Source organism: Limanda limanda, chromosome 5 (genome assembly GCF_963576545.1).
Source record: "Limanda limanda chromosome 5, fLimLim1.1, whole genome shotgun sequence".
NCBI classification, from domain to species: domain Eukaryota; kingdom Metazoa; phylum Chordata; class Actinopteri; order Pleuronectiformes; family Pleuronectidae; genus Limanda; species Limanda limanda.
Window position 1 is genome coordinate 23,567,610 of NC_083640.1, and position 25,569 is coordinate 23,593,178.

The window sequence follows — 25,569 nt, forward strand, 5'->3', positions numbered from 1 at the left end:
TCCGCTGGCTGGACTTGTTTGTAGGACACCGACAGAAAATGTTCCTCAAACCACGGTTCGGTTAGAGTTTCACTCTGCTGTTAGGATCTAGACATGGGCTGCGATATGCGTGCAGTTATGGTCTAGTACGATGTTTGTTAGCTGTCTGTAGTATGGGTTGATTCCAACAACTTGCAGGCCTCATAAAATCTTCCATGACAACCCATCACTGGAGAGGGCGACAACAACTTCAACGCCAAAAACTTAACAAACTCAGCGTTTCACCCACATTTATTTTGTTAGCATGGCTGAAACATTGGAAACAGCAGTGAAACCACCAAAGACTGCACTGAAACCCAAGTACATGATATTAATTGAGGATTATCATGGAGAGGAAACCACCCTATTTATTCAGAGGCAGGAAATCTCGAAGATTTAAACGAGGACAGTGTTTCTCAGAGAATCAGATTGTATCTGTGGTGCAGAGGGAACTGGTGTAACGCCAAGTTCTGTTTGCCTGCAAGTGTTGGCAGACGGACCCAAGATCTGGTTAATGGAACTGGGTCGTTTTCCTGACTCAGTGGAATCGGATGGCAATTCAACAGATTGTTTTCAAACTCGTATTATTTTCTTTCATCGTCTATGGCGCAAATATTAAACATCAGCCTTGTAAAGTCTTGTCAGGGAGACCATTTGTTTTATGGTGTTTACATCGTCTCTTCCTCTTCTAGCGTCTCTGCTATCAGTGACGCAGATACAGAAACAGTCGACCTTAACTCTGAGCACAAACTGACGTTACACCACAAGAGTTGTCCTCGAGAGTTGAGGCAGACAGAAAACACTGTGACTCGTAGCTTTCTTGCTGAAATGCTAATACCTGCAGGTTATGAGCTGATCCCATTCACAACTGTTAATGTCTGAGTGCATTGAAAAGATTCAAGTCACCACTTTGAAGTCTTTTGTGTAAACTAACTTGAACTTACCCCCAAGAGGGCCACGGAACGCGGTGGAATGATGTTAGAGCTCATTAGACTTTGGATCAGGGGTTAGATCCAAGATATTTTATTAACTTTCTTTAACACTGTTAAATAGGGCGTTGTGCAACTTTTTAGTGGATTTCTCCGAGAATTGGGTGTAAATCTTGATATAAAAACATATTTAGGAGTTTGGTATCGACCATAATGTGGCCTTAGCTCTTAGGCTGTTCTTTAATTTGGGAGCTTGACTGAGTAGAATTCTAGTTTCACAACTGCTGTTAAGTGACTGATTGGTATCTTGTCTATTTGCTGAATCTGTTCTCACGGTCTTTGGCAGGTTCAAGTCATCATCTGATCCAATAAGTCATGAACTTAGTGTTGTGACTCAAGATGGTGATAGCTGTTCGTGATGTGTAGTCAACTTTATTTTGAAGCTCTTCAGGCATGTGGATGGAGGGGTTGGCTACATGGAGATAGGAAATAAAGCTTGACAAGAAGATAAATATAATTCATTCCATTGTTGGACAGACTTGAATGGATCAGGCTACTGCCGGTTAACTTGACGAGCAGATTAATTATATTGTTTCCATCAATAATTCAACAAACCTGCAGCTCCACAATGAGGCAACAATACAAAACACCATGTTCAAGATCTTTTTTTAGTTTTTATGAGAAGTGCAAATATTGTTTCCGTTCATTAAAAAAACTGTGGCAGGACAAATTAGATTGTGGCAGGAGGCTATAGTCGAGGTAATTAACGGGAAACACTGGAGGAAGTTAATTAATATGGAGTTAAAATAGACTGTAATTTCCTTGTGGATTACCGACCGTTTTCCTTTTTGGATGAAACGAGAATGAGTAAGCGAGCCACTGCTGAATTACCTGACATTGTGTTGCAACGGCCTCGGCTCCACAAAACAAAGTCGTAAAAAGTTGTGGACAGAAAAAATATATATCCTCAGACGGGCCAACTTTTAAATTACCCTCGACACACTACGCCTTTTGTATCCTGCTGTCAAAAATACACTGTGGTGAAGACGAAGGGAGAAAATCTGCATCGCAGTAAAGGTCAGCGTAAGGTTCAGGTTCGGATGTCTGAAAAAACTGAATTAGGAAAATGAGAAGTCCTTTGTAAGCAACTTTTATTTCTCAGCGACACACTTTCGGGGAAACAATGGTGCAATAATGTCTTGGCGGGATCTCCAATGATCTGTTATGTAATTGGTCGGCGCCTACTTTGAAAAACCATCTGGAGCGTTCAAGGTTCCTCCATTCAGCGAAGTACAGTGGGGAGGACTCCAGCGTGAAAAGAAGACCTTTTCTAGCCATGTGAGTCATGGAGCGTGGAGTCATGGGAAAAAGCTGATATTCCTCCTGCTGATTTAGGGTAATTCTGGATGTTTGCTGGGTGTGGACACACGTCCTGGCCGAGGCTGCACAGATCCGAACAGACACTCGTTTCCTGTTTGTCCTGTGACAATCAGCTCAGGTAGGATTCTGTTCTAACCTTGAGGACACCGAACTGCTGACAGCCATGCAAATGAATAAAATGCGGTTTGCATCCAGCTCATAAAAGCGGGGCAGTCAGCTTGGCTCGGCTGAAACCCACCAGACACCTCATTGCTTGCAGCTGTGTTCAGCTGTGCCTAACTCTCTTGTCTTTTTTCTTTTTCTTTTTTATCATACTCTGGGCCTGTGAGCCAAAAAGTCCTTACAGCGCACTTTTGTATTCAAATTACACCAAAATTCCATCATCTGGAACAGTTGAAGCCGGAGGTTTGTTCTCTTGTCTGCTTTGGTCCAAGCAGCCGGGACGAGCTGCGACCTGCGCCCCAGCTTTATGGACCCTCTTCCTCGGCTGGTCAGCTGCCAGAGAAAGCCTTGCTCACTGTGGGAAATGTGTAAAGATGTAATGGGGAGGTTGCCGGGGAGTCAGTCAGCAGTGCTGCTCTGTAAACTAAGAAGAGACCCATGCATGTGTGTGTGTGAAAAGCAGAAACACTGGAGAGTATTACCAGCTCTGGACCTTTGGGCCTTTTTTACGCAGCCAACTCTGATCATGGCACCGTGGAATCACGCTCAGCTTTTTATGAGCTGTGTGGCCTCAAGCTTTTCTCCTTCCTGCCCCTCAGCTGTTCTCATTCTCACAACTTTATTTGCTGAGTCTGATTTGTTGAAAAATATGTGTCAGACTTCATCACTTTGTGTTTTAAAAAAAAAAACAGTAAAAACTCACGGAAAGAACAACACAGTTTTTAGTCTGTTACTCATTCTGTCGGGCAGGGGGGGGGGGGACCACGACTGCCGCACTTTGCCTTTTGGCCACAGGGCCGATCTGGTGTGAGTTACACCAATTAAAATACTTTGCTCCTCATAGAGCGGGAGAACAAATGGAGAATGTGATCCTCTGCCATCTCTTCATCACACGGCGGATTGACAGGAGGCTGCTTGAGCTCGTCCACACACTTCAGGGACAGTTTCTTCTCCCTCTCCCTTCACTGTACTCAGCTGTCTGAGCCTCGCTCCAAGGTCCAGAACATTCTTATGTCCTGTCGTGGCTCCTGCAGGAGACTCATCCACTCCCAGGAACAGCCCAGCAGACAGGTCTAAGTAGAAGCACATTGCTTCCTCACCGCAGATAAACAGACAAATAATCAGGAGTTCGACAGAATTACAGTATTACAGCATTTGAAAGATTTGTTGAGGCCAGTGGAACCGCAGCTGGTTTCACTCTTTGTCCAAAAGCCGCAGGAGGTGCGGGAGCAAAATTTGAATGTTGAATCTAAAGAAACAGTCTCCTCTCAGAGTGTGTTTTATTTCTGTAAGGACTTTTTGTTGGACTCAGAACCAAGCGTCAAAATCAACTGTAGCTTCCTATTGAGGATTTACAGAGCAGCTCTCTCCCATCATGACATCATCAGCTCGGTTGATGGGTCTGCAGCTGTGGGTCTAGAGAAACGTTCCAGTGGGATGCTGTTAATGTACTTTCTGGATTTAAGATGATAACACTGGAACGCTATCTGCTTCTTAAACAACATGGTATGTTAGCCTGACAGCGTGATATCACTTTACTGCGTCATACGCGTCAGTCCCACTCTGCCTCAGCGTCTCAACCCCCCCCCGACCCACTGGTGGATTCTTACCGAAGTTATGCAGCCACGAAAGCTCATTTCAAATTCTAATCAAGTGTCCAAAGTTTCCAAAGACAACATCCATGTCGAGCTCCATTACTGATTAATAATTCACCGGATCATACACGTCCACTATGGAATATTCTCCTATAAAGTACATGGTGTCCCAGGTTTGAATATTTTATTGGTTTTAGGCACCAGGAAGCTAAAGTAAAATGTAGAGAGACGCAGACGCAGACTTTTCTGAATATGGTGCATGATATTGTATCAGCAGCCTAACAATCCTTCTGTCTGTGTATAATTTTTAGAAAATATGTAAAGATAAGCAATGCGTCACCACTTCTGTCCACTATCGAGAAATTAAGCCACACATATCTTCATATCGTGATCAGGATGGAGTCACGGCATCGGGGTCCTGTTGATGCTTGACCAATCACGAATCAGTCTCTGCAGTCATTCATGGAAGTTTATCTCGTATTTATAGCGTTACATAACTTTAGAACAAAACAAAAAAGTAACAGGAACCATGTGTAAGAAATTTACCCAACGTGTACTTTGGGTTCATAGTTTGGTTTGTGTCCCAGCCATTAACATGGAGGTGGGTGTGTTTATACCGCATCCAGCCAGCAGGGGGTGATGGAGAAGCTTTGGTTAACTTTTGGGGAGCAGTATGGTTTATTCTTTCATTTAAGAGTTTCTATTAGTCATATTAGTTATTCATTTATGTGTGGAATCACACTGCATTCTGAATGACGTTTTAGAGAATTTATCCTCCTAGTAACCTGTAAATGAATCAAAAAAATATTGTTCCTGCTTTATTTGTCACATGTAAAATAATCTAATCATAGCAAACTGAATAAAAAGGGGATGCTAGTATTGAAATCAGCTTAGTTGTCATATTCTTCGATCTATTTGCTCGTCTTTGTAACCATCAGACCTGTATGAACTCAGCAACACCGCGTTTTTAAGTTGAGCCCTGCTTGACATCAGGGCCGACTACCAAACGTGTCACAGGACGTGTACAGACGGAGATCTGAAGCCTCCTGCACACACTCTGGACTGCAGGCCTGAAACAGCTCTGTATGGGTCCTGGGTGGTGACGTGTTGCCAACGCAGCTGGGGCTGTGATGACTTCACACTTTAGAGATGACTTCACATGAGTCTATCTGCTGTGGATCTTCATGTGAAAAGATGAATTGATCTCGCAGACACGCTCATTTGAACCCACAGGGCTTGAAGGTGGTGATTAGTTTCCCTCTTTAGTTTCACTTATCGTCTAATTGGTTTATTGGTTTAATTAATGCAAGATTATTATGGATAATTCTGAATAGCTTTGTTCCTGAAGTGGTGGATGTGAAAACTCAAACTCGTAGTGTTGCAGCTTTGATGCAACAATAATTAAAAACTGCAATGAGTGTGTTTGGTAATCGTAAAGAAGCATTTTAAATCAAATTAAAAAGTAAACCTGCCAGTTCTTCCATTCACATCTATTACGTTTCTGTGGATTTAAACTAAACCATCCTGGTAATTTGAAGTTATTGTATTGAATTGTTTATGGAAACAAAATCAGGTCCACGCCCGCATGGTTTCAGTCCCAGTGGTGTTAACTGAGATGCTCTCGAGAACCAAGCGATAAACAACAGAAATCTGATAAACTTTGACCAACACTGACGTAATCTCTTTCTCCAAAGTACTTTCCTTAACACTGTTCTACATTGTCTTATTGTTATACGAGTTACAGTCTAACCTAATGTTTCTCTATCAACAGGGACACAAAGGTCCTCATGGTCCTGCTGGTCTCCCAGGTGAACCCGTGAGTAGGCGACTTTTTATTCATCACTTCATTTTGCTGTTGATCTGACTTTTTCTCGCTCCATACTCTTACTCTTCTCACAGTCTATCAAACTCTGTCACTCCTCTTTGAGACACTCAGTAATGAAAGAAAAATGTAAACAAATTTGAATGATGTGTCTCAACTGGGGGCAGCCATCTTGTGCTTGGGACGTGATTTGGAGCCATGAAGTCGCGTTTGAACAATCGCGAGTCAGACTCAGCTGTCAATCATGACTTTCACCCTGTTTTTATATCATGTGACGATTTAAAACCAAATTATCCTTCAATAAACATCAGTCTGATACCTCAAATGACAGAATCCATCTCAGTAAAAAATGTTTTTGATAACATGGAGGAGGGGGGGATTAGCACCTACACTTCCACCAGCCACCAGGGGGCCAACTAGAAGTTTTGGCTTAACTTTTAGGGATTTTTCATGTCCATCCTCAATGATATTAAACACTAGCCTGACGTTGTCATACTCAATTCTAGTCAGAATATGAGTCTGAGACCGCTCCATTGGGCTGTGATTATGGGGCGTGTTTCAACCGAACTAGGAAAAAAAATGCCTCTTCGCTCAATTGGATAGACTTACAACCAATCAGAGCAACGTAGTATGTGACGTATGTTTAGCGACATTGTGAGTTATTTACTAAGTCAGACAGTCAAGACTTTCTCTTACCATAAAAAAACAACACAGCGTGTTTCCTCATTGAGATCTTTATTACAAGATGAACAACTCTTGTGGCAGTTAAACGGGATCAGTTCAATGGTTACACTTGTAAATAAGCGCTGCTGTACTCCTAAGCCCCGCTGAGAGCTACCTCGATTTGACAGCTCTCGACCTCTCAGTCCGGTTGTTGTCACGCCATCACTTTCGGAACTCCTCACCCAGACCCGGGTCTGTCCGGGTTCCCTTCCCGTGGACTGACAGTCCGTGTGCGGACATGAAGCCGAGCCGCGGAGGCTAGCTCCGGGCTGCTTCCTCCAGCTGCTAACATCCTCGCCGTGCTGCTTTCAGGGCAACCGCATTCAGGGAAACCTCCTGCCACATAGCGAACATGAAATAGTTTTATCGATGAAAAAATAATGTCCACCTCGTCGTGCACGCCGAGATTCATCGCCATGCCTTGATCGCGTTTCTCTGTTCCTCTTTCAAAATTAATGCGCTATCAATATCTTCTAAAACAGACTCAATGCCAGCATCTACACATCTCAGCTCTCCAGCAGCAGGCATGTTTGTTGAAAACAAAGTCAACCCAAGCGCTGTTTGATGACGTAGTTGATTACGTAACTGCTGATCACATATCTATGGTTGATCCTCTGTCCATCATCGTATAAAGCACGCCCTGACAATGTGACTGGTCCGAACAGCTTCTGTTCGGAGCATCATTTCTCCCCAATGGAGCGACTCCACACCGAACTTCCCAACAGAAAATGTTGTGGGCGGGGCTAAGTTTGTCTGGCACCCAGGCTAATTAAACACCTCAATAATTGCACTTTTCCAAAGAGAAGCGCCCCCTAACGGCAATGAGTGTAACAGGAACATTGCTGGAAGGCAATTATAAGTGTTTTAAGGCGAGTGTGAGTAAAATAAGGATTAAAAACAGTCATGAGGATTTCCTTAATAGCAAACAGATCAGAAAAACAACTATAAAAAATGTCTTTGGTCTTTCCCCCATTTTTTTTAAGACCCACCACGCTGTCTGCACATGTTGTTTGTGTGTGTGGTGGCTGCAATGTGTGTATGTGTGTGTGTGTGTGTGTGTCAGCTGCAGGTCAACGTATGTTTATTCATTGACCAGAGGAGGTAAGAGTCTGCAGAGACGGTTCCCATAAGACTCCGGCACGTCCTTCCATTTATAGTTACACAAGAGAAGAAGAGGAGGAAATGGGAGAGAATATATTAACACAAAGACATTGGGATGTTAAAAATAAAGATGGCTGATGGGAGAGAAAAAGATAAGTTAGTCATCTTTGGCGGGAAAATAGACAGAGATTTTTTCGGCAGCAGTTCAAGTGGGCAACAAAGTTTGGACACTCCGGCTCATTCCTTCCCCTCCTCTCCCTCCTCCCTGATTCAAATCTTGTGAATCTCTATCTCTGAAAAGAATGTGCTGTGTCACAATGAGAAAAAGCAGAAAACTTCTCCTCTAAAAGAGATGAGCCAGCTTTTTTCTTTTGGAGGAATTGCGACAGTGGCACATGGTTTGAGGTGCAGACCTGGTGACCACACTCCTCCTCGTTCCTAAGCAAGTCAGAGTATTTACATTAAACCAAACTGTTTACACAGGCTAGTGGTTTTCTCTCCTGCCCTTTACTGCCGCTTGCTATGTTTATTAATGTGTTACTGCCACCAACTGTTGATCAGTGGAATAGTGGAATTATCTGCAATATATAGTAATGTTCTGTATAAAAAGTATAAATTGGCTTGACACACATTTAGAAATATAAAGCAAATTAGGCAAATGTCACCTTTAACACATTTACATAAAATCAAATGAATACTTTCTGCAAACTTCTATACATTAAACACAAACTATCTGTTTTCTGATATATTTGAAAGGAATATACACATAGACACATACCTGCTTTTTTAAAATAAAGATTATTCCATTATTATTATATATATAACATAGATAATTATTTTCAAAAATGTAAAAAGAAAACGTTATACCTCACAAAAATAACAAATAAAAACAAACATCAACAGAGCCAGAACTTTAGGACCTATCGGACTGCATCAGATTAAACAGGTGTACCTAATAAAAAGGACGTTAACTGTCTATTGTCATTATGTGCTTCTATTACTACTCCGACTAATTCAGCTGCCGCTTTTACTGCTAATAATCTGTGGCCGTTCACTAGGATCCTAAAACCTGCAAATGCAGAAACCGTTGTCAGTGGTTGGCTTTAAATATATTCTATAATTTCTTGCATGTCTTGAACTAACTAATCCAGTTTTACTCTCTCCATACATGTAGAATTAAACCTTCCTCCCGGTTGGATGCTGCATTTGGCTGCGTCTTCTCACAACGAGGAAGAAATGACTCGCGAGTTGCTCGGTGCTTTTGATGAGGATAAACATATTGAGGACTGTGCTCACAGCAGTCGTCCTAACAGCCTGTGGCTCGACCACATTGTAACAGCACCTACTGCAGGATTAATTGAACGGCTCGAGTGGCAGCGGCCGCGGTGGCGTCTCTCTCCTTAAGCTGCACTGACTCGACTAAACAAAAGCTCTTTGTAGAAAGGACGAGAGATGTAGATTCTTCCATAGCTGCGTGTTGTTTATGACTTTATGGATTCATACTGTCTCCCTTAGATTCCTATCATTCCAATCATTGAGGCTCCATGTGTGGATAAAAGAAGTATATTTCCTGAAGGATACTACTTCCTTTCCTCTGTCCTTCAGTCTTTCCTTCCTTCCTTCTCCATGTCTCAGTCTCTCGCCCCCCCCTCTGGTGCTGATTTCAGTTCCATCTTTCTCTCCACAGGGTGAACGGGGAGATGATGGAAGCCCGGGGGCCAAAGGCTATCCTGGCAGGCAGGTGCAGTAAATCTAGTGTTGCGGTGCTGGTCGAATAGAGCCACATAGACATGCACAGACACACACACGCACACAAACACACACACACACACACACACACACACACACACACACACACACACACACACGAGAGAGAGACATACAAACAAAGAAACACACACCAGGATATAACAATAAATAGAGGTTGGTAATAAACTTAATTCAGAATTCAGGTTTTTTGAAACAACACAGGTGATTGTGACCTTTCAATAAATCAAATTTCATCTGGTAATTTTAGTTTACTGTCAGATTGATGAATGAAATGGGAATTATAGGGGAAACACTGAACCCTTTTGTGTCGTGTCTGTGGCCGGAAAATCACATTTAAAGATATTGGATGCTGGCAAAAAAAATAATCTCAGCCACGGGCGTCTCAGCCTCAAAGAAACCTTATTTGGTAAATCCAAATAAAAAGTTTGTCGCGGCTGAATGAAAGAAAAGAAAGAGCGACAACAGCTCTAAACTGTTGAAGCACCTGTGGTGGAATTTCAGCGATGGATGCCCGTGGTCCAGTGAGGAAATAAAATGTCAAAAGGTTTCCATAGTAAGCACTACCCCGGAGAAAGTAAAGGTAATAAAAGTGTGACTAATGCCACAGCTCCCCAGGGACAAATAAGCTTCCTGTGTCCTTCCGATCGCTGCACTTCGAGGAATAGTGCATAGAAGAAGTTAAACCTGGGCCGCATTAGAGTTTCTCTGCATTTAAAAATCTGTTTCCTTTTAGCTTTAGGCAAATTTAAACTTTCAAAACAGCTGGGCTCCAGCTCGCTCGCTCACTCATGCTCCCTGGATGTTTATGATAACACCGGGTTCAGGCACGGGGCCCGGCGTTCGCCTCTGTGCTTTAGCGCACTTACTATGTCGGAGCTGTGATCCCTGCAGACACTTAGTGATGTGTGATGGATTAGGTTTTAGCACCCCCTACCATCTGTGTGCTGTGAATCAACTGGGGCTGTAGGTGCATGTCAAAATGCTGCACTCCTGCTTCGGGGGAAGTTCTCCTGAGCTGAGAGTTGATCTGCGTAGTTGCAGGAGGATGTTTTCTCTGCACCGGTGGATTTGCTGGCAGCGTCTCTGAGAAATTGATGTGAATGCCGCTGAAGTATTAACGCTGCAAATGTCAGCCAAGATGCTAATTGGACTTTTTTTAAAAGCCGACGGTTATCATCAAGTCGTGAGGATGTTCAGATCAAATCAAACCATTTTGTTCTCAGTTTCTCTCTCATTAAGAAGTGAAGCAGCATCGTGACTGAAGCCATGTCGCTGTTTGTAACCACAGAAATATGTTTTGTTGTCTGTTGTGTTTAGGGTTTTCCGGGGCCTGTAGGAAAAATGGGGCCAAAGGGAGTCAGGGTAAGTAGAGGCTGGAAAATGCAGCTTCAGAACAAATTAGTTTCGGTCAATTTATTCACATTTTTATGGACGCGTGTTTGTTTGGTGCTTTGAAAGTGTTCATTGTGTATTTCACATAAAGTTTCTAAAGCACTCGGAGAATGACACCCTCCGGAATCCTGAAGGCCACAGAGGAGAGAAGCATGTTTCCTCTCTGTTCAGCAAAAACGTTTCTTCAATACATTGTGAAATGCATGCTCAGTTACTTACCTCGCCAGTGTTGGTATATTCAAAAGGCCAATGTCATAAACACCCCTCATCCATGCCTGTTGACTCCAGGATGATAATGACAGATGCTTTTTTTAATATATATTTAATGCACCGGAGGAGCAATTACTTCTGGCTGTCTGGAAGTCATTTACAGGCTTAGGCAAATGTCATAAAACTATATTGCTCTGCTGCCGACTGCAGCCACGACGCATTTAGAAGTTAGGATCTCATCTGATGTCGTTTCTAATTTCCCCCACTGCCTCTTGTCCAGGTTTTTCTTTCCCTCCTCTTCCGCTGAGCAGGAACGGCAGTGAGATCTTCAGAGATCCCTGATGTGTGGGTATGTGCCCTTGGACTACATCGTGGAAGCCAGCACCATGCAGTCCATGGGCATATACACTTGCCTCAAGGCTTGACTCGTCACGACCACTTGGCTGAATCGAAACAGCCTGCAGTGCTGTAATTAGATCAAAGTATCATCTTGTACAGATATTTACACGTGTGTTGGTGATGGTGACATCTGCTGTCCGTCCCCATCATGTCTGCCCTGTCTCATTTTGCCCTCTTGTCTGTCTCCCTTTGCTCTCTCATCTGTCTTTGCCTTATGTGCTCCTCCATTCCATCTTTTATTCATCTCTTCAGGGTCACATCGGCAACCCTGGGCTTTTTGGTCTTCCCGGTCCTAATGGCGAGAGAGTGAGTATTAGCGGCTTTGGGAGCAAATGCCCGCAGGGGTGAATTATATGACTGTCCATGGGCCAAACTGATGAAATAGAAATAGACTGCATTTTATTTTTTTGTGTACTCCAGGCACACTTCCCCAAATCACTTTTATAAGTAATAAGTAGAGCAAGCTGGCTCGTACTGTATTTGATCAAACCTGGCAGAACAGAAAACCTGCACCTCCAAGTCTCTACTGTCTTGGATGAGGTTATAATGGTCCGAGGTAGATTTCATTTTACTTAAAGACAGACAATATAGACAGAGTCAATATGAAACTTTCAGGTAGTGGATAAAAACAGTCTCTTGAGTATTTTGGAATTAGTTTTTCATTTTTTAGCCACCCCAGCCAACTGGCACCACGTATTTTACGATGTATCAGTCAGTCTGGTGAGTTGATCCAACGCTTGAGGGAAAAAACGTCACAAACAATAGAATGCTTGAGTAGCATATGGCTCAAAGAACAGCCCAGATCACAGGAGACATTCTGCTCATATTTAGTTTGATTACTTTTATATGTGTTATTACAAACACATCGTTTTCCACATACTGTTATTTGCTGCAGCTCCTCTTTTCAGCCTCTGTCTGAAACACTTGGTTTGAGCCCCTGTCTCTTTAAGGCTGATATTGGAGTTGTGATTGGGCAACACTCTACTTTACTTGGCCAGACCAGCTGCTATATGTACATTTTGCAAATGCGGTGTATATTGATGTCATGTAACATCTGGAAACAAGTGCAGGACGTCTGACCAGGTGTTTCAGGGACTTAAATGTATTCTGTCGGGGGGGGAGTTCCCTTTACAGTGGACTTTAACTTTACATACACAAACTAGACTGACACTTAGTAAAGCACATTCCTCCGCCAACACCCAATATTCCCCTGAACTTCAATCAAGCTGCACTAAATTGCACAGCCTCGTAAATACCAGTCCCTTTAAAAAGACAGATTTTTCCTTCAAGATCCATAAATTATATCTTGGGAAATGGGTACTATGAATACTTTGGGACCCAGCCCATGATCATGATCTGTACCAAAATTGAATGTGCTCTTCCTTATTGGGGCAAGTCCCTCACAAACTGTCATTGAAATCGATTGATAGGTTTTGGTGAACTAACGAACAGGGGTTAAAAACCTACTTAACATACAAGAGGAAAGAAAAAGCAAAATATGTCTCCTGTAATTAGAGATAGGGTTAAAAACATAAACTTTTGCCCGATGATAGTTGAGAACTTGAACTTGAACCTGAACAGCTGAGTCAGATATTTTCGTGCCCCATACGAAACTGAGAGGTTGTTTACTCCATTGTTAGGTGATCCGAACACGTGTTTCCTGTTATGTAAGAAGCATCGTAGCTTCACAGGACCGCTAGTGTAACTAAAGCTTTTCAGTCTTATAATCTTATAATTTCTGTTCTGACATCATGCAGCAGTTTTCTCTTCCTGTTTCTCAGCTCTCGTTTTCTCTTCTGTTTCCAGGGTATTCCTGGCGTTCATGGGAAGAAGGGCACGATGGGTAGGCCGGTAAAGTTTTCTCTCAACATACTTTTCTCAGACAAACATTTTTTAATGCAGCCTAATGAAAGTGAGGATGTTTTCTCTTGATCTATGGACTCCTCCTGTGGCGCAGAGCTACTTTAAAGTGTATTATTTGACCATTACTCTGACAGATACTCCAGTTCTCACGGAATCCTCCCCTGGCCTCAGTCGTAAATCTGAGAAGAAAAGCTGTGGTAACTTCCACGCTGCGGCACAATGATGCCATAGGGATTATTATATGGATTTTTTAGGGATATAGGGGGAAAACTAGACCCTAAACATTGAGCTGAATGTACTGGAAACACAAATATTCAATTGTCAGCGGATTACATTCAAACTCTCAGTCTGTTCCTCTTTAAAAAGTTACTGGCCTCGTGTTTAAAGTCAACAACGGCTTTTCTATAAATCCTGCACGCTTCATTCTCTGTGGCTGAAGGTGATTAGGAAACATAGTATGTTATACAGTGTTTATTACTGTGCTTGTTTTCCATCACATTTCTATGATAACACGATGTGTCAGTTGTGGGTTTGGCTCTGGAGGCCTTGCCCACAGACCAGGGAAGTCTATCGTCATAGGCGCCTGGAAGTCAATTTCCCGTCCTTCCAGGCTTACATGGAAAACATGAACACTGCACATACGCGCTTATGTAAATCTGGTATTTTCCCCAGGATCGGTTCTGGTTGTTTTCTTTTTTTGATATTATGATGAAGTAATTGTCTGTGACACAGTCTGAGGTCCGATGGTATGCCGCTGATAGCCAAGCCATGAGCAAGCCTTTTCTCTTCCTCTGTGGTGAGAAGTCTTTTTTTCTGTCCTGAGTCAGCAGTGAAAGAAGAAGAAGACTTTGTTCCAGCAGAGATGCACATGATTAACTTCTTAAGGACTTAACCAAAAGTAGCCTTTAGTATCTAGTATTTCTTGCGCTAATCAGAATGGCGGGGTTTCCATTGGACAGACCTGATGATGATTGGGTTTTGCCGAACTCGCTGAACGTTGTTGTCGATACGAGAACAAAGACTTGCATGTGTTTCTGATCAGACTCAGTCTTTTATTGACGTTTTTGGAAAGAAGCAGGGTTTTCCACATTTCCTGTGGGCTTCATGTTGCACCAATTACCTCGTATTACTTGATCCACATTTGCCTAATGCTCTGAAGACGCAGGCTGCCACACAAACAAATCCGGTCTCTGCCGTCCCTCGAGGTCTCCGTGCTCTCTGCTCGTGTGCAGACAGAGAACGCGCAATCTCTCTCTCTCTCTCTATTCTGCTATTCATCACTTCTCTTACCGCGGCGCTCGCTCTCTGTGGGCGAGTGCAGAGCCGTGATGTTGCGGTGGGCTGCACGTTGACCTTGGCACACTGACAAGCACATGTTAAGCGTGTGGCCTCACGACTGCATCACGCCTCCTGTTCTGCCCTTCTAATAGAATTACGAGCACCATGCAAAAAAGAGGAGAAAAAACGACGCAGTCAGCAGTTCCAGGGCCAAACAGCTTTATTCAGCCGTTTAGGTGAGTCCTGGGGGTTTGGCTGGCGGGCTGCTGAGGGCCGAGCATGTGCACGAGCAGACACTCGGCCGCTCGGAAACACTCAGCCATGGAATTTCCTGCTGGTCTCCCAGGAATGAAGCTGCAGGATCACGTTCGGTGGGATTCGCTCTGAAAACGTTTTTGGAAACGCGATCCCTTGTGTTTGGTGACTTCCCTGACAAATAGTGTGATGTCTAAATAAATTCAACGTCAGAATGGATGTTTGGACTGAATGAACATGATAGAAATTCAGTTCCCTCTCTGGTTACACGACTGTCTCTGTTTGTTTGTGTGTTCAGGGGTTTCCTGGGGACTTTGGAGAGCGGGGACCTCCTGGGCCTGATGGAAACCCAGTAAGTGACATGATATAGATACAGATGCACCCACTGTTCACTCTTGGCACAGGTTTCAGATTGAACCCTCAGAGGAGATGAAAAATACACTTATGAACATCAAGTGACTGTGAAAAAAAAAATGCTACTACAGCACTTCTTCACTTTCAGTCTATGTCCCATTAGACCCGGAGGAGCTTTACTCAGATATTCTTCTGCAGAATGAACATTTTATTTCTGCACAAGATGGACTGTGGAGTAAATCCACAGAGTCACGCAGCAACTCACTCACCCATCATCACCCACACTGATACGAGGGCAGCATCAGCACTTTCACTCGCCTCTCCTCTTTCTGTAGTTTGACCTACACTGCTCGTGATAGACAGGGTCGGGGTTAGATTGTGATTGGCTGACCTCCAGAGAGCCTCCTCCGGGCCTCATTTCTTTTCCCAGCAGAGGGGACGAGGGGATGTTCCATTTGGCTGAATTTCATCTCCTTTCATTCACCACCAAATGGAGGCGGCGACCGGAAGGCCACACCGGGCCGCGTGTCATCCATCCCTCCACTGGTTGCGTGGTGTGGAGAGGATGTGGACTCGGCATGTGGCCACGGGGCGCAACGCTCGGACAACAAGCCTCTGTGTCCAGAGCCAAGTGCTCACTCAGTATGCTAAACCGACTGGAGAGGCACATTACTCTGCTATCAGTACAGGAGCAAACGAGTAAACAAACGTAGTGAACGCTCCTCCTCCTCCTCCTCCTCCTCCTCCTCCTCCTCCTCCTCCTCCTCCTCCTCCTCCTCCTCCTCCTCCTCCTCCTCCTCTGCTGCAGTTTAACACCTCTATCTCCCTCCGCTCATGTTGCATCTTCTCTGCATCTCTCTCTCTCTCTCCTCTCAGGGTGAACTGGGAGCTCCTGGGCCACATGGAGTCCCTGGTCTCATTGTGAGTGTCGTATATTTCTCGTATATTTTAAAAGTTTTATATTTAGTGACTTAGAGTTTTAACTCAGTATCCTTGTTTCCCTTTTTTATTCCCTCTGGAGACCAGTGAGAAAACCTGATTCCTTACTCATCTCTGTTGTCGCCACTTCCTATCACTGGCATTACATAACTAATTAAACTGAAAAAACTCCAAACTATTTTATGACTTTTCAATTTGGCCCATTTCTCATCAACTAACATAGAGGAGCTGGGGTTTAGACCTATATGTCACCAGCCACCAGGGGGTAATTGGGATGATTTAGCGAGCATCAATGTTGTCCGTCTCTAGATAAAGTCTGTGGAGAACTCTACGTAGTTGCCTTATTGATCTAATTCAAATATTACAGATTAAATATTTTTAACCCAATTATTAGAAGAAAAAATTCACATGAAATCAACAGAAAACAGATACATACTAATTTAGACCTTATGTCGTGTTGCTCCTTGATTTGTGACGTGCAAACCGCTGCAGACTCCAAGTAAATATCCAGACAACGTATAAAATAAGTTAAACTTCATAGTATTTGTTTAGTTTGGTGAAAACAAAGTGGTGAAAATGAAAGACAGGTTTGCAAAGGTAGTTTGAAGATAATGGATTAATCCTGGAAGGCCATTATTGTAATACTTTACCCCTAACGCATGTTGGCTCTTTCATCTGTCCAATGTCCATTGGCCAATTTTCTCTAACCAATGAATATATTTTCTTTTAATAAATTAAAAGGATTGTGTATAAAAACATGTTCCTATCAAATCCTACAATATCCACATCAACTTGTGGTTAATACAAGCAGCTATGACTGTGAGTGTGTGTATTTTGTGTAGTTTTAAGTTTTATCTGCTTATTCATTTGAGTGTTCAAGTGTATGTGTGTGTGTTTGTTGTTGGTGACAGGGAGACATGGGCCCTCTCGGCATTATGGGCTTAGCGGGACCACCAGGACTCAAGGTAAACAGAGTGGACATGTTGTGTGTCTCTGGTTTGATATAGATGTGACCAGCGTGAGTTGCTCATAAACACCGGGTCAAACACTTTGCTATTTTTGGGTTTTGTAAACTCTGTCTGCTCTTCCACAGCCCGGTCAAATCTTCCTCTCACAGCCCGACACCGGGTCAAACACAGCCAACATGATGTTAATGCTCGTTTCTTTCTTTTTGCCTTCAAGGGAGTTCCAGGAAACCCAGGGGACGCAGGACTGAAAGGTGATAAGGTGATCTGCATACGTCTCTCTCACACCACTAACCTTGTAAAATCCATGACTGCTGGAGGCCACAGCACAGACGTGTAGTAAATGACACAATGCTCCTGTGGTGCATGTGGATTGAAAAATGTCCTGCTAACATTCTGGTGTTTTTCCCTGCCTTTTTCCCAGGGGGACGATGGCTTGCCAGGAGAGCAAGGGGAGAGTGGATTCCAGGGGGACAAGGTACGTGTGTGCCGGGGTGTGCTCAGGTTGTAGAACAGGTCTTGGTGGTCCCTAGGCTCATATTGTGTTTGTGGTGTTTCTGTATCAAATCAACATTTTCATTGATGTGATTTGTCTATTTTATGTGACAGGGTATTCGTGGCTCACCTGGGTTGCCTGGTCCCAGTGGAAAACCTGGACCGCAGGTAGGCTACTCTCAAACCCCAACTACCAGCAGAAAAACAAGAAAGAACTACATAACACCCCATGTAGATACTTTGAGATCTCCTTGATCAGACTGCACATTTACTCTGTGATTAGTGAGAGCACACTTCATCTCCCCACTTTCATAAAAACTTCTTTAGTCTTTCCATCTAGCAACTTCTTTTAATGCTTAACTGCTTTGGTTGCTTCTGTGTTCTCAGCATGTAAAACATTGTGAGTGATCAATAAATGATTTTTTTTCTGCTTTAGCTGCTTCCAATAGTGTTGAAATTGCAAAAACTCTGAACAATGCAGTCGATTTAAAAACCGCCAGTGCTCAGGAAAAAAAAAGAGTCGAATTCTTTGAATGTATTAAAAAGCAGATTTCATTCACTCGTGCTTAGAGGGAATTTCAGTTGAAGAAATGTAAGCTCAATGACCACAAACAAACCCGCTCACAGAGCAGGACACAGGCAAATTCCAAGTTCAAATGTTCCCCAAGCCTTACGGCTAATCCGCCGGTTGGCACAGCAGCTGGCACACGTGCTCCTAAGTGTCCTTAATATGTTTCGTGTTCGCTGATCTGCTTTGAGATTCCTGGGAAAACCTGCTCCCTCGCTTGCTTTGACGCTGCTGCATGAGATCTGCATCCTGAAACCAGTGATCCCAACTGTTCCCACCATCTGAGCTCCACTCATTCCTCTTCTCTGAGCTCCAGTGGTTTAGTTCCTTGTAACTTCAACATAATGTCCCCAAAATTACCTTGAACTAAGATGGTTTGAGGCAGATTTCTTGTTATTTACAGGGAAATATCAGATTCATTTTAACTTGATTATGTTTCCTGCAGGTACTGAAGTTATTTTGAGGTTGTCTGATGTGTGAGATAAGATAGGATATGAATAAATACCAATAATATATATAATGTAAACAGTATTATTATTATATTATTGATTCTTTGTGACAATTCTTAGGGAAAACCTGGGGAAAAGGGCCCGGATGGTTTACCTGGCCCTCTTGGCCCAGAGGTACGACATATTCTATTTACTAATATTTTGACAAGATGCATATTTATACTGCCTCTATCAATGTGTTGTAACTTGCAGGAAAGTATGAAACTGTGTGATGATGTAGTTGTGGTTTATTCTCTGTCAGGGCTTTCCAGGGGACATCGGCCCACCAGGTCAAAACGGCCCCGAAGGACCCAAGGTCAGCAGAGTGGATTTAACAACTTAGACATTAAGCGTCAAGCTTGAGAAATGCAGTGAAAGTTTATCTTGGGTTTTGTCATCCACAGGCAAAGCAAGGGCTTCGAGGTTTGCCAGGTCCGAGAGGAAATCTTGGACTTCAGGTGAGTTTGACTTTGGTGTGATGATATTTAAAAGAAGAGATAGAAGTGGAGATAAAGAGATTTTTTCTTCCCCTTCATCTTTCACAACAATTTATGTTACCAGGGTGATGAGGGACCAGTCGGTCCAGCTGGACCTGCTGGATTCGAGGTGAGTGGATGAACCCTGGGACCAGATAGAAAACACCACAGCACCATAATCATGCAGCCTCTTCTTTACACCCCAGACCATGATCCATTCTACACAATAGCACCACGCATCTCATGTCCAATCTACAGTCTCATATGGACAGACAGTCTGTCGCTGACTCATCGCTCTATTGTTCTAAATTGCTACTTGCTGCCCTTTTCAAAAATAAGGAAGAAACCACACTAAAACATATTCTAAGCAGCTGTCTTTCATTGTCAGCTACCAGACCGTCAAAGAAAGTTTAATGTGAATTATGATATGAATATTTCAATTACGAACATTATGACATAAATCAACTGGTCCCTTGTATGGTTTGTTTTTCAAATACGTCTCCACCATATGTAGATTTATGTCAGGAGTCTCCAGTATCTGAATCACAGACTCTAAATATCGACACCCCCCTGTTGTACAAAAATGAGCCAAACTATGTAGGTGTCGCATCTTGCTTTTCCATCATAACATTTAAAAACCAAACTCAATGGAAACATGAACACTTGAACAAACATCAGTGTGATAAGAATCCCATCCTAAATGACAGAAACCATTTTTCTATTTATTTATTTTTCACATCTTAGTTTGTCCCTGACCCATCTGCTAACATGGAGTACATGAAGGTCTGTAACACTGTAGACAGCCACCAGGGGGTGATCCAGATGATATGGCTTCACTTTTGGGGAGTAGTCACGTCGTCCATCTTTACAAACAATCTATTTAATTTGTCATAATGCAATTGAAGGAGGGAAACATCATGATTGACAGCTGCGACTGACTAGTGATTGGTTGAGCGTGTGTATCAGTGGGACCTTGATACCACATCTCCATCCTCTGGGTGTAACTGCAAAGGTTACAATCAGTCAATGGCTTCATCTCTGGATAGTGGAAGGAAGCAGAGACTCGTCCTCCATCGTTATTTATAGTCTATAATCTGCACACGGTGGATGAAGGAGCCACGAGAGGCAAACTTATGGTTTTTATAATTGTCAGAGAGGCTTTGAGCTACTTTACATCGTAAATAAAAGTCCTCAGTGACTCTCTGGGTCCAGTGAAGTGTCTGTTTGGAGTCGTCCCACGCTGAACAACACAACACTTCTCAAATGACACTATTTTTGCAATGGTTAACTTCCAGTCTGTTATTTCCCAGCAGTGGAACCCACAGGTGATTACTGCAAACAAACACAAATGACCCGGTGGCTTCAGGGATAATAAGATGCTTTGATGATGAAAACAAAACTCTTTGTTTCCAGGATAATTAAGTATTTTAAAGGGATGTAGTTGTTGTTGTTGTTGTTTTGGCAGCAGTTGTCGGTCGGTTCTGTGCCGCGGCCTCTCGAGGCGCCGAGGAACCACACACAACCGGAGACTCTGTTGTTGTGTGTGTTGTGTAAAGCTGCGCTACACTTCCATGTGTCATTTTTGCTTTTTGTTCAGGGCAGACCTGGGAGGCAGGGATTCCCTGGATTGACGGGCCCAGATGGACTCAAGGTCAGACCCACCAGTCTCACATCCGCCGCCAAAACCACTGACATCCATAACTGAACATTCTCTCCCCGGTTCTCTTTTATGATAATACATCATCTGAATATGTGTAAATTAGATGTTAATCCTCCGTTACCACAGGGGAATGGGGCCTCCAAGCACATTTCCACTGATTTGAACTAAATACGAAAGGCATGAATAAGTTTGTGATATGCTAATTGGCTGCTTTGCTGTAGGGCGAGACTGGGATAACTGGCGAGGTCGGAAAGCTTGGCGAGAGGGTAAAGGCTTTTCTCCCTCTTTCTGCTGATTTCTGTTTGATGCTAAGTGTGTGTCTATGTGTGTCAGTTTTGTTGGGGGCCCCAGAGCTGAGCAGCCCCATTATGGGAAATATAACTTCAATAGAACTAATAAGAGTTGGTCATGACAGCGTGTTCTCTCTCCTTCAGGGACTGCCTGGTTTTATTGGGCCTGCTGGAGAGACGGGTATCGCCGGAGAAAAGGTTAGCACAGTCTGCTAGCGTCACGATCTGGTGTCGTGCAACGTCAAGTTTTATCTGATGAATCTCTGTCTGTCCATCTAGCGTGTGATCAGTGCTCAAATTAACTCTCTAACTGTTGCTTTTAATTCCTCAGGGGGATCGAGGGAACACGGGCACCCCTGGGCCGCCAGGGGAACGGGGGCCGATGGTAAGGAGTAAGTCTGGACCCCGTCTCTCGCACCATGGGGTGTTCAATTCTGCATACGTAAGGAAAGGGGGTGTGATATGTTAAGAGAGACTGTTTAAATAATAATCGTCCAATACGAAGATTAATTCAAGGTCAGATATTGAAGAGCAAATTCATGATGTGTTGGAATAATATAGATTCATCGTTTAAGTAATGTTGTGTCCGTCAGGGTCACACTGGAATACCTGGAGAGACGGGACCATGTGGAGCACAAGGGATCCCAGTAAGTTCACCAGTTAACTTGCCTCACAGCATTATGTGTGATGAAGGTAAACCAGAGATGACTCTGTTCAGTTATATCGTCCACAGAACAGAGGTTTTTGATAAGTCATGTGGGAAAAGCTGCTAAACAGCATTAAGATTGAAAGTCCAGAGGCTGTTTTTTAATCATATTGAGTCTCTCTTTTGAGATAATAATAATATAATGACTAAAAGACATTTTATTTCTGATGAGGAGAGAAATAACAGATTCAGAACTAGTTTTAAATCATAAACCGGCCCTGAAAGCTTAGAAAAATGTTTTATTTACTCAATATATCATCTATAAACAAATTTAAAAAAATGATTTTGACTGATGACATTATATAAAAATAGGTTAATCTACTGTATCTATGACTTAGACACTGTCCCTTATATCTTATTTTCCATAGTAAAACTCAAATAATATTTCTTCCCTCACATTCAGGGGCCTCCTGGTTCACAGGGATCCGTCGGCATCCGAGGGCCCACAGGCATCATGGCAAGTAGCTGAAATCTGTGTTAACGAATGATACGACCCAACAGTTCACTCTACACCCAAATGTTTCCATCACAGCTTCAGCATTTAACTTCAGCATCATAAAGCCACGGGCGTCGTGAATACGATTTCATATTTGCAGAAGATCCCAGTGGAATAAACTGCGACAAGATTTTATTTAGAATAAATGGAAGAACTGTTTCTGTGTAGATGTGAATCCGACACCAATCGAAACAAAACATCAAAAATGATTTCTACACAGACACAACGTGGAATCACGTTTAAGTAAAGCAGAGGAATTGTAATATGCTAATGAGCTTGTCCCGACACGCTGCTCCAGAAACAGCCTGGAGTTTCAGGACCTGGAAACGTGTGTCTGCCATGAGCTCGGGATAATTCCACTGATTCTAGCGCAGCAGGATCATCGGACTGAATGAATAATTGATGTAACATGAATAAGCGGTATAATTAAGGCTTTTCATTCTCTGGATTTGTTTAACACGGCTCCCCCCCAAATATTACAAGCAGTCTCAAATGCAATATTTAATAAGTGTAATGGCTGAAAATTACATCAAGGCTTTGGAAATTAGATTTTCAGACCAGGATGATTAAACACCATTCTCCTAATTACAAAGTAATTCACAGTTGAAATTGAATAAAAACCAGTGATAACCTTTTCCTCTGCACATTTGTTTCAATTAAGAAAAGTGTCATTACCTCCAAAAAAGTGGATTACAGCTTTATTCCTAAAATGTAAGCCATGGGAAGGAGTAAAAGGAATATGTGTTATTCTTATTCCTTACTTTATTTAGCTTTGTTTGTTGTTAAGGGTTTTTCATCATGATGTACAGTCCCCTGCAAATAGCTCATCATGAAATTCACAGGGGTTCTGATGAAATAACTGTGTCCCGTGGATTTATCTATTTCTATTTAATTTGAATACCTTTAAGAACACAGATGAGGACAGGAAGCCACATACAGAGATACAATAGCTTTTCCTTAGTAACAGTTATCATGAAGGACTTCTGTAGGAAGGAGCTGTGTTCTGCTCTGGTTCTGCTTGGTTCTCATAAGCAGCTGTCAGTCCTTTAATGTTTTCTGACAGAATATAGCTTGGTTCAATTTTTAAAAAGCTGAAGGATGAATCAGCTACAGGATTTGTGACCTTTTCCTGAGGCTTCTTTACAATAACCCCAGTGTGCAGGCGGTGTCGCTCTGTGTGCTGGAAGGGGGGGGCAAAGTCCACACAGTAGGGATTGGGCACAGTGTTGGAGCTAAATCACAAATGCCAAGTATTTGCAAAACCGCTACACAATCTTTGATCGTGTCGCTGCAGTTTGGGTAAATGCAAAGTTCACTAGAAAACAGGGAGAGCTGCCTCCCAGGCTCCACTGAGCGGAGATGACAGGAATGGAGATTGACTCGGCTAAATTCACTGACTAGATGGATTAAACAACATGTGCCTCAGGTCTGTTAGAGGCCAGGTTCTCCAAAGCTATTCATCAGTGCCAACTTACTGTACGTCTCTGTGCAGGGTCCAAGAGGTCCCGATGGCCTGGTGGGGGAGAAAGGCTCTGCAGGAATAAAGGTGAGCACATGGTGAAAAAGTCAGAGTTAATAAAAAAGCCCAATTTTGTGTCTAATTGTTGATAATGTTACCTTTCCTGCCAAACTGCCTTGGAGCCACGTCGGGCCCTAAGCCTCCTAATTGCACTCATCAAATCTCTCCCATGCAAAGTGAGGATAAACAAAATGACTCAAGTTTTTTCTTCACGGAGGGAAAAAGAATCACGAGAACTTTTCAAAGCAGCTTTGTTCAGCAGTCTGTAATTATTAACTATTTTTAACATCTAAATAATCTTTAGAGGACACTCGTTAACTGCAAATCTTTACAGCGCAACGTTAAATCAAAGAGTCCTGAAATATTGATGTCGCCGGTTGTGCTTCGAAGTCGGGAACAATTTAACTCTGGGGACTTTCGAAAGCTCGGTTTTTTACTGATTTGTATGTTTTTCCGTTGCAGGGCCCCGATGGTCCACCAGGAAAATTGGGCCTCCCTGGAGAGATGGTAAGAAAAATCCGGCGTCTTTACTTTCCATTCAAAACTGTTATGACATTATTAGCAGCATAAGTGGGGATTCTGGTGTGAGCACATTTGGTCATTCTCTCTCTTGGCTGCAGAAATAAGAATCTCGGATAAATGATGTCGAAACGTTTGTCCAAATGAGAGAAATTCCTCATTAGAGCAGTGGTGGAGAAACATTCTTGCAGTAAATTTGCTGCACGCTTGTTATTTCCCACAGTGCATCGTCGAGTAGGACAAACATCTATTAAAACAGCTGATAAAGAAAGAATAATTCTAAAATGGTTATTCTTTAATGCTTTATTTTTGACAGACAGATGTCTGTGCATTCTCAGCTGGTCTGTGAACCTCCAGCATTATTCAGTTTTGCAAAACAGCCAATTATCAGAAACGAGAAGGTCCCTCGAGGGAGAGCACACACCTCCACCAAGGCCATCACCCTATCTCCACACGTTAAAGGAAATTGAAAAATAAATAAATAAATTATAAATCAACCCATTTATTCAGACCCACCCAAGCTAAAAATAATTCCATCATGTGAGGCTTGCCTGCATGAATCCCAGTGGTTTGATTGATGGCTCCTCCTCCAGTGCACGTGTCGCAGTGCCCTTTGGCAAGACACTGAACCCTGAGTCTCACCTGATGGCTTCATATAGATGCCCTTAGTGTGGTGAATGGGTGAATGAGACATTAGTACCTTTATACAAGAAGAAACGCTATATTAATGCTCTTTTAAAATGAATGCCGATGATATCAGACTAGGACAGCACCATTAAAAACTAGTCTGACTGAATTTACTTCTTTGTTCTTGTGGTGTCGCTGCAGGGGAAGCTCGGCGATGCAGCAGAATCTGGGCCTCAGGGATTTCCAGTAAGTGATTAGAACTAAAACAGATCTGACTTAGGTCTGTCTGGACTTTTTTTTTGGACTGTTAGTGGGTGCTGTGGGTGTTAAACATGTGTGCGATTACCAGCAGTGTGTGTGTTATAAACAACTGTATTATTTTCAGGGTATTACAGGATACTCAGGGCCTCCAGGAGCCAAAGGATTTGCAGGAGAGCCTGTGAGTTGATGGTTTTGGTTCCATATATGAAAAAAAATGTTATTTTTCTTAGTTTTTTCTCTCTGTCTGATGCAGCTATGTACATTTTTGGAAGCTGCAGAACCCCAAAGTGGATGTAGGCCGAAAATAGA

General features: G+C 42.9%; 1 protein-coding gene across 1 annotated transcript in view; it reads left to right on the forward strand.

The window, feature by feature from the left end:
- col27a1b (collagen, type XXVII, alpha 1b) overlaps window positions 1-25,569 on the forward strand; it is a 61,403-nt gene that overhangs the window by 20,482 nt on the left and 15,352 nt on the right. The window contains exons 8-32 of the mRNA XM_061071943.1: window positions 5,856-5,900; window positions 9,418-9,471; window positions 10,818-10,862; window positions 11,754-11,807; window positions 13,308-13,352; window positions 15,196-15,249; window positions 16,128-16,172; window positions 17,102-17,155; window positions 17,373-17,417; window positions 17,580-17,633; window positions 17,765-17,818; window positions 18,788-18,841; window positions 18,969-19,022; window positions 19,111-19,164; window positions 19,268-19,312; window positions 20,780-20,833; window positions 21,064-21,108; window positions 21,277-21,330; window positions 21,464-21,517; window positions 21,726-21,779; window positions 22,242-22,295; window positions 23,827-23,880; window positions 24,316-24,360; window positions 25,201-25,245; window positions 25,385-25,438. Coding sequence (XP_060927926.1) covers window positions 5,856-5,900; window positions 9,418-9,471; window positions 10,818-10,862; window positions 11,754-11,807; window positions 13,308-13,352; window positions 15,196-15,249; window positions 16,128-16,172; window positions 17,102-17,155; window positions 17,373-17,417; window positions 17,580-17,633; window positions 17,765-17,818; window positions 18,788-18,841; window positions 18,969-19,022; window positions 19,111-19,164; window positions 19,268-19,312; window positions 20,780-20,833; window positions 21,064-21,108; window positions 21,277-21,330; window positions 21,464-21,517; window positions 21,726-21,779; window positions 22,242-22,295; window positions 23,827-23,880; window positions 24,316-24,360; window positions 25,201-25,245; window positions 25,385-25,438 — 1,269 coding nt within the window. The remainder of the gene's footprint in view (window positions 1-5,855; window positions 5,901-9,417; window positions 9,472-10,817; window positions 10,863-11,753; window positions 11,808-13,307; window positions 13,353-15,195; window positions 15,250-16,127; window positions 16,173-17,101; window positions 17,156-17,372; window positions 17,418-17,579; window positions 17,634-17,764; window positions 17,819-18,787; window positions 18,842-18,968; window positions 19,023-19,110; window positions 19,165-19,267; window positions 19,313-20,779; window positions 20,834-21,063; window positions 21,109-21,276; window positions 21,331-21,463; window positions 21,518-21,725; window positions 21,780-22,241; window positions 22,296-23,826; window positions 23,881-24,315; window positions 24,361-25,200; window positions 25,246-25,384; window positions 25,439-25,569) is intronic.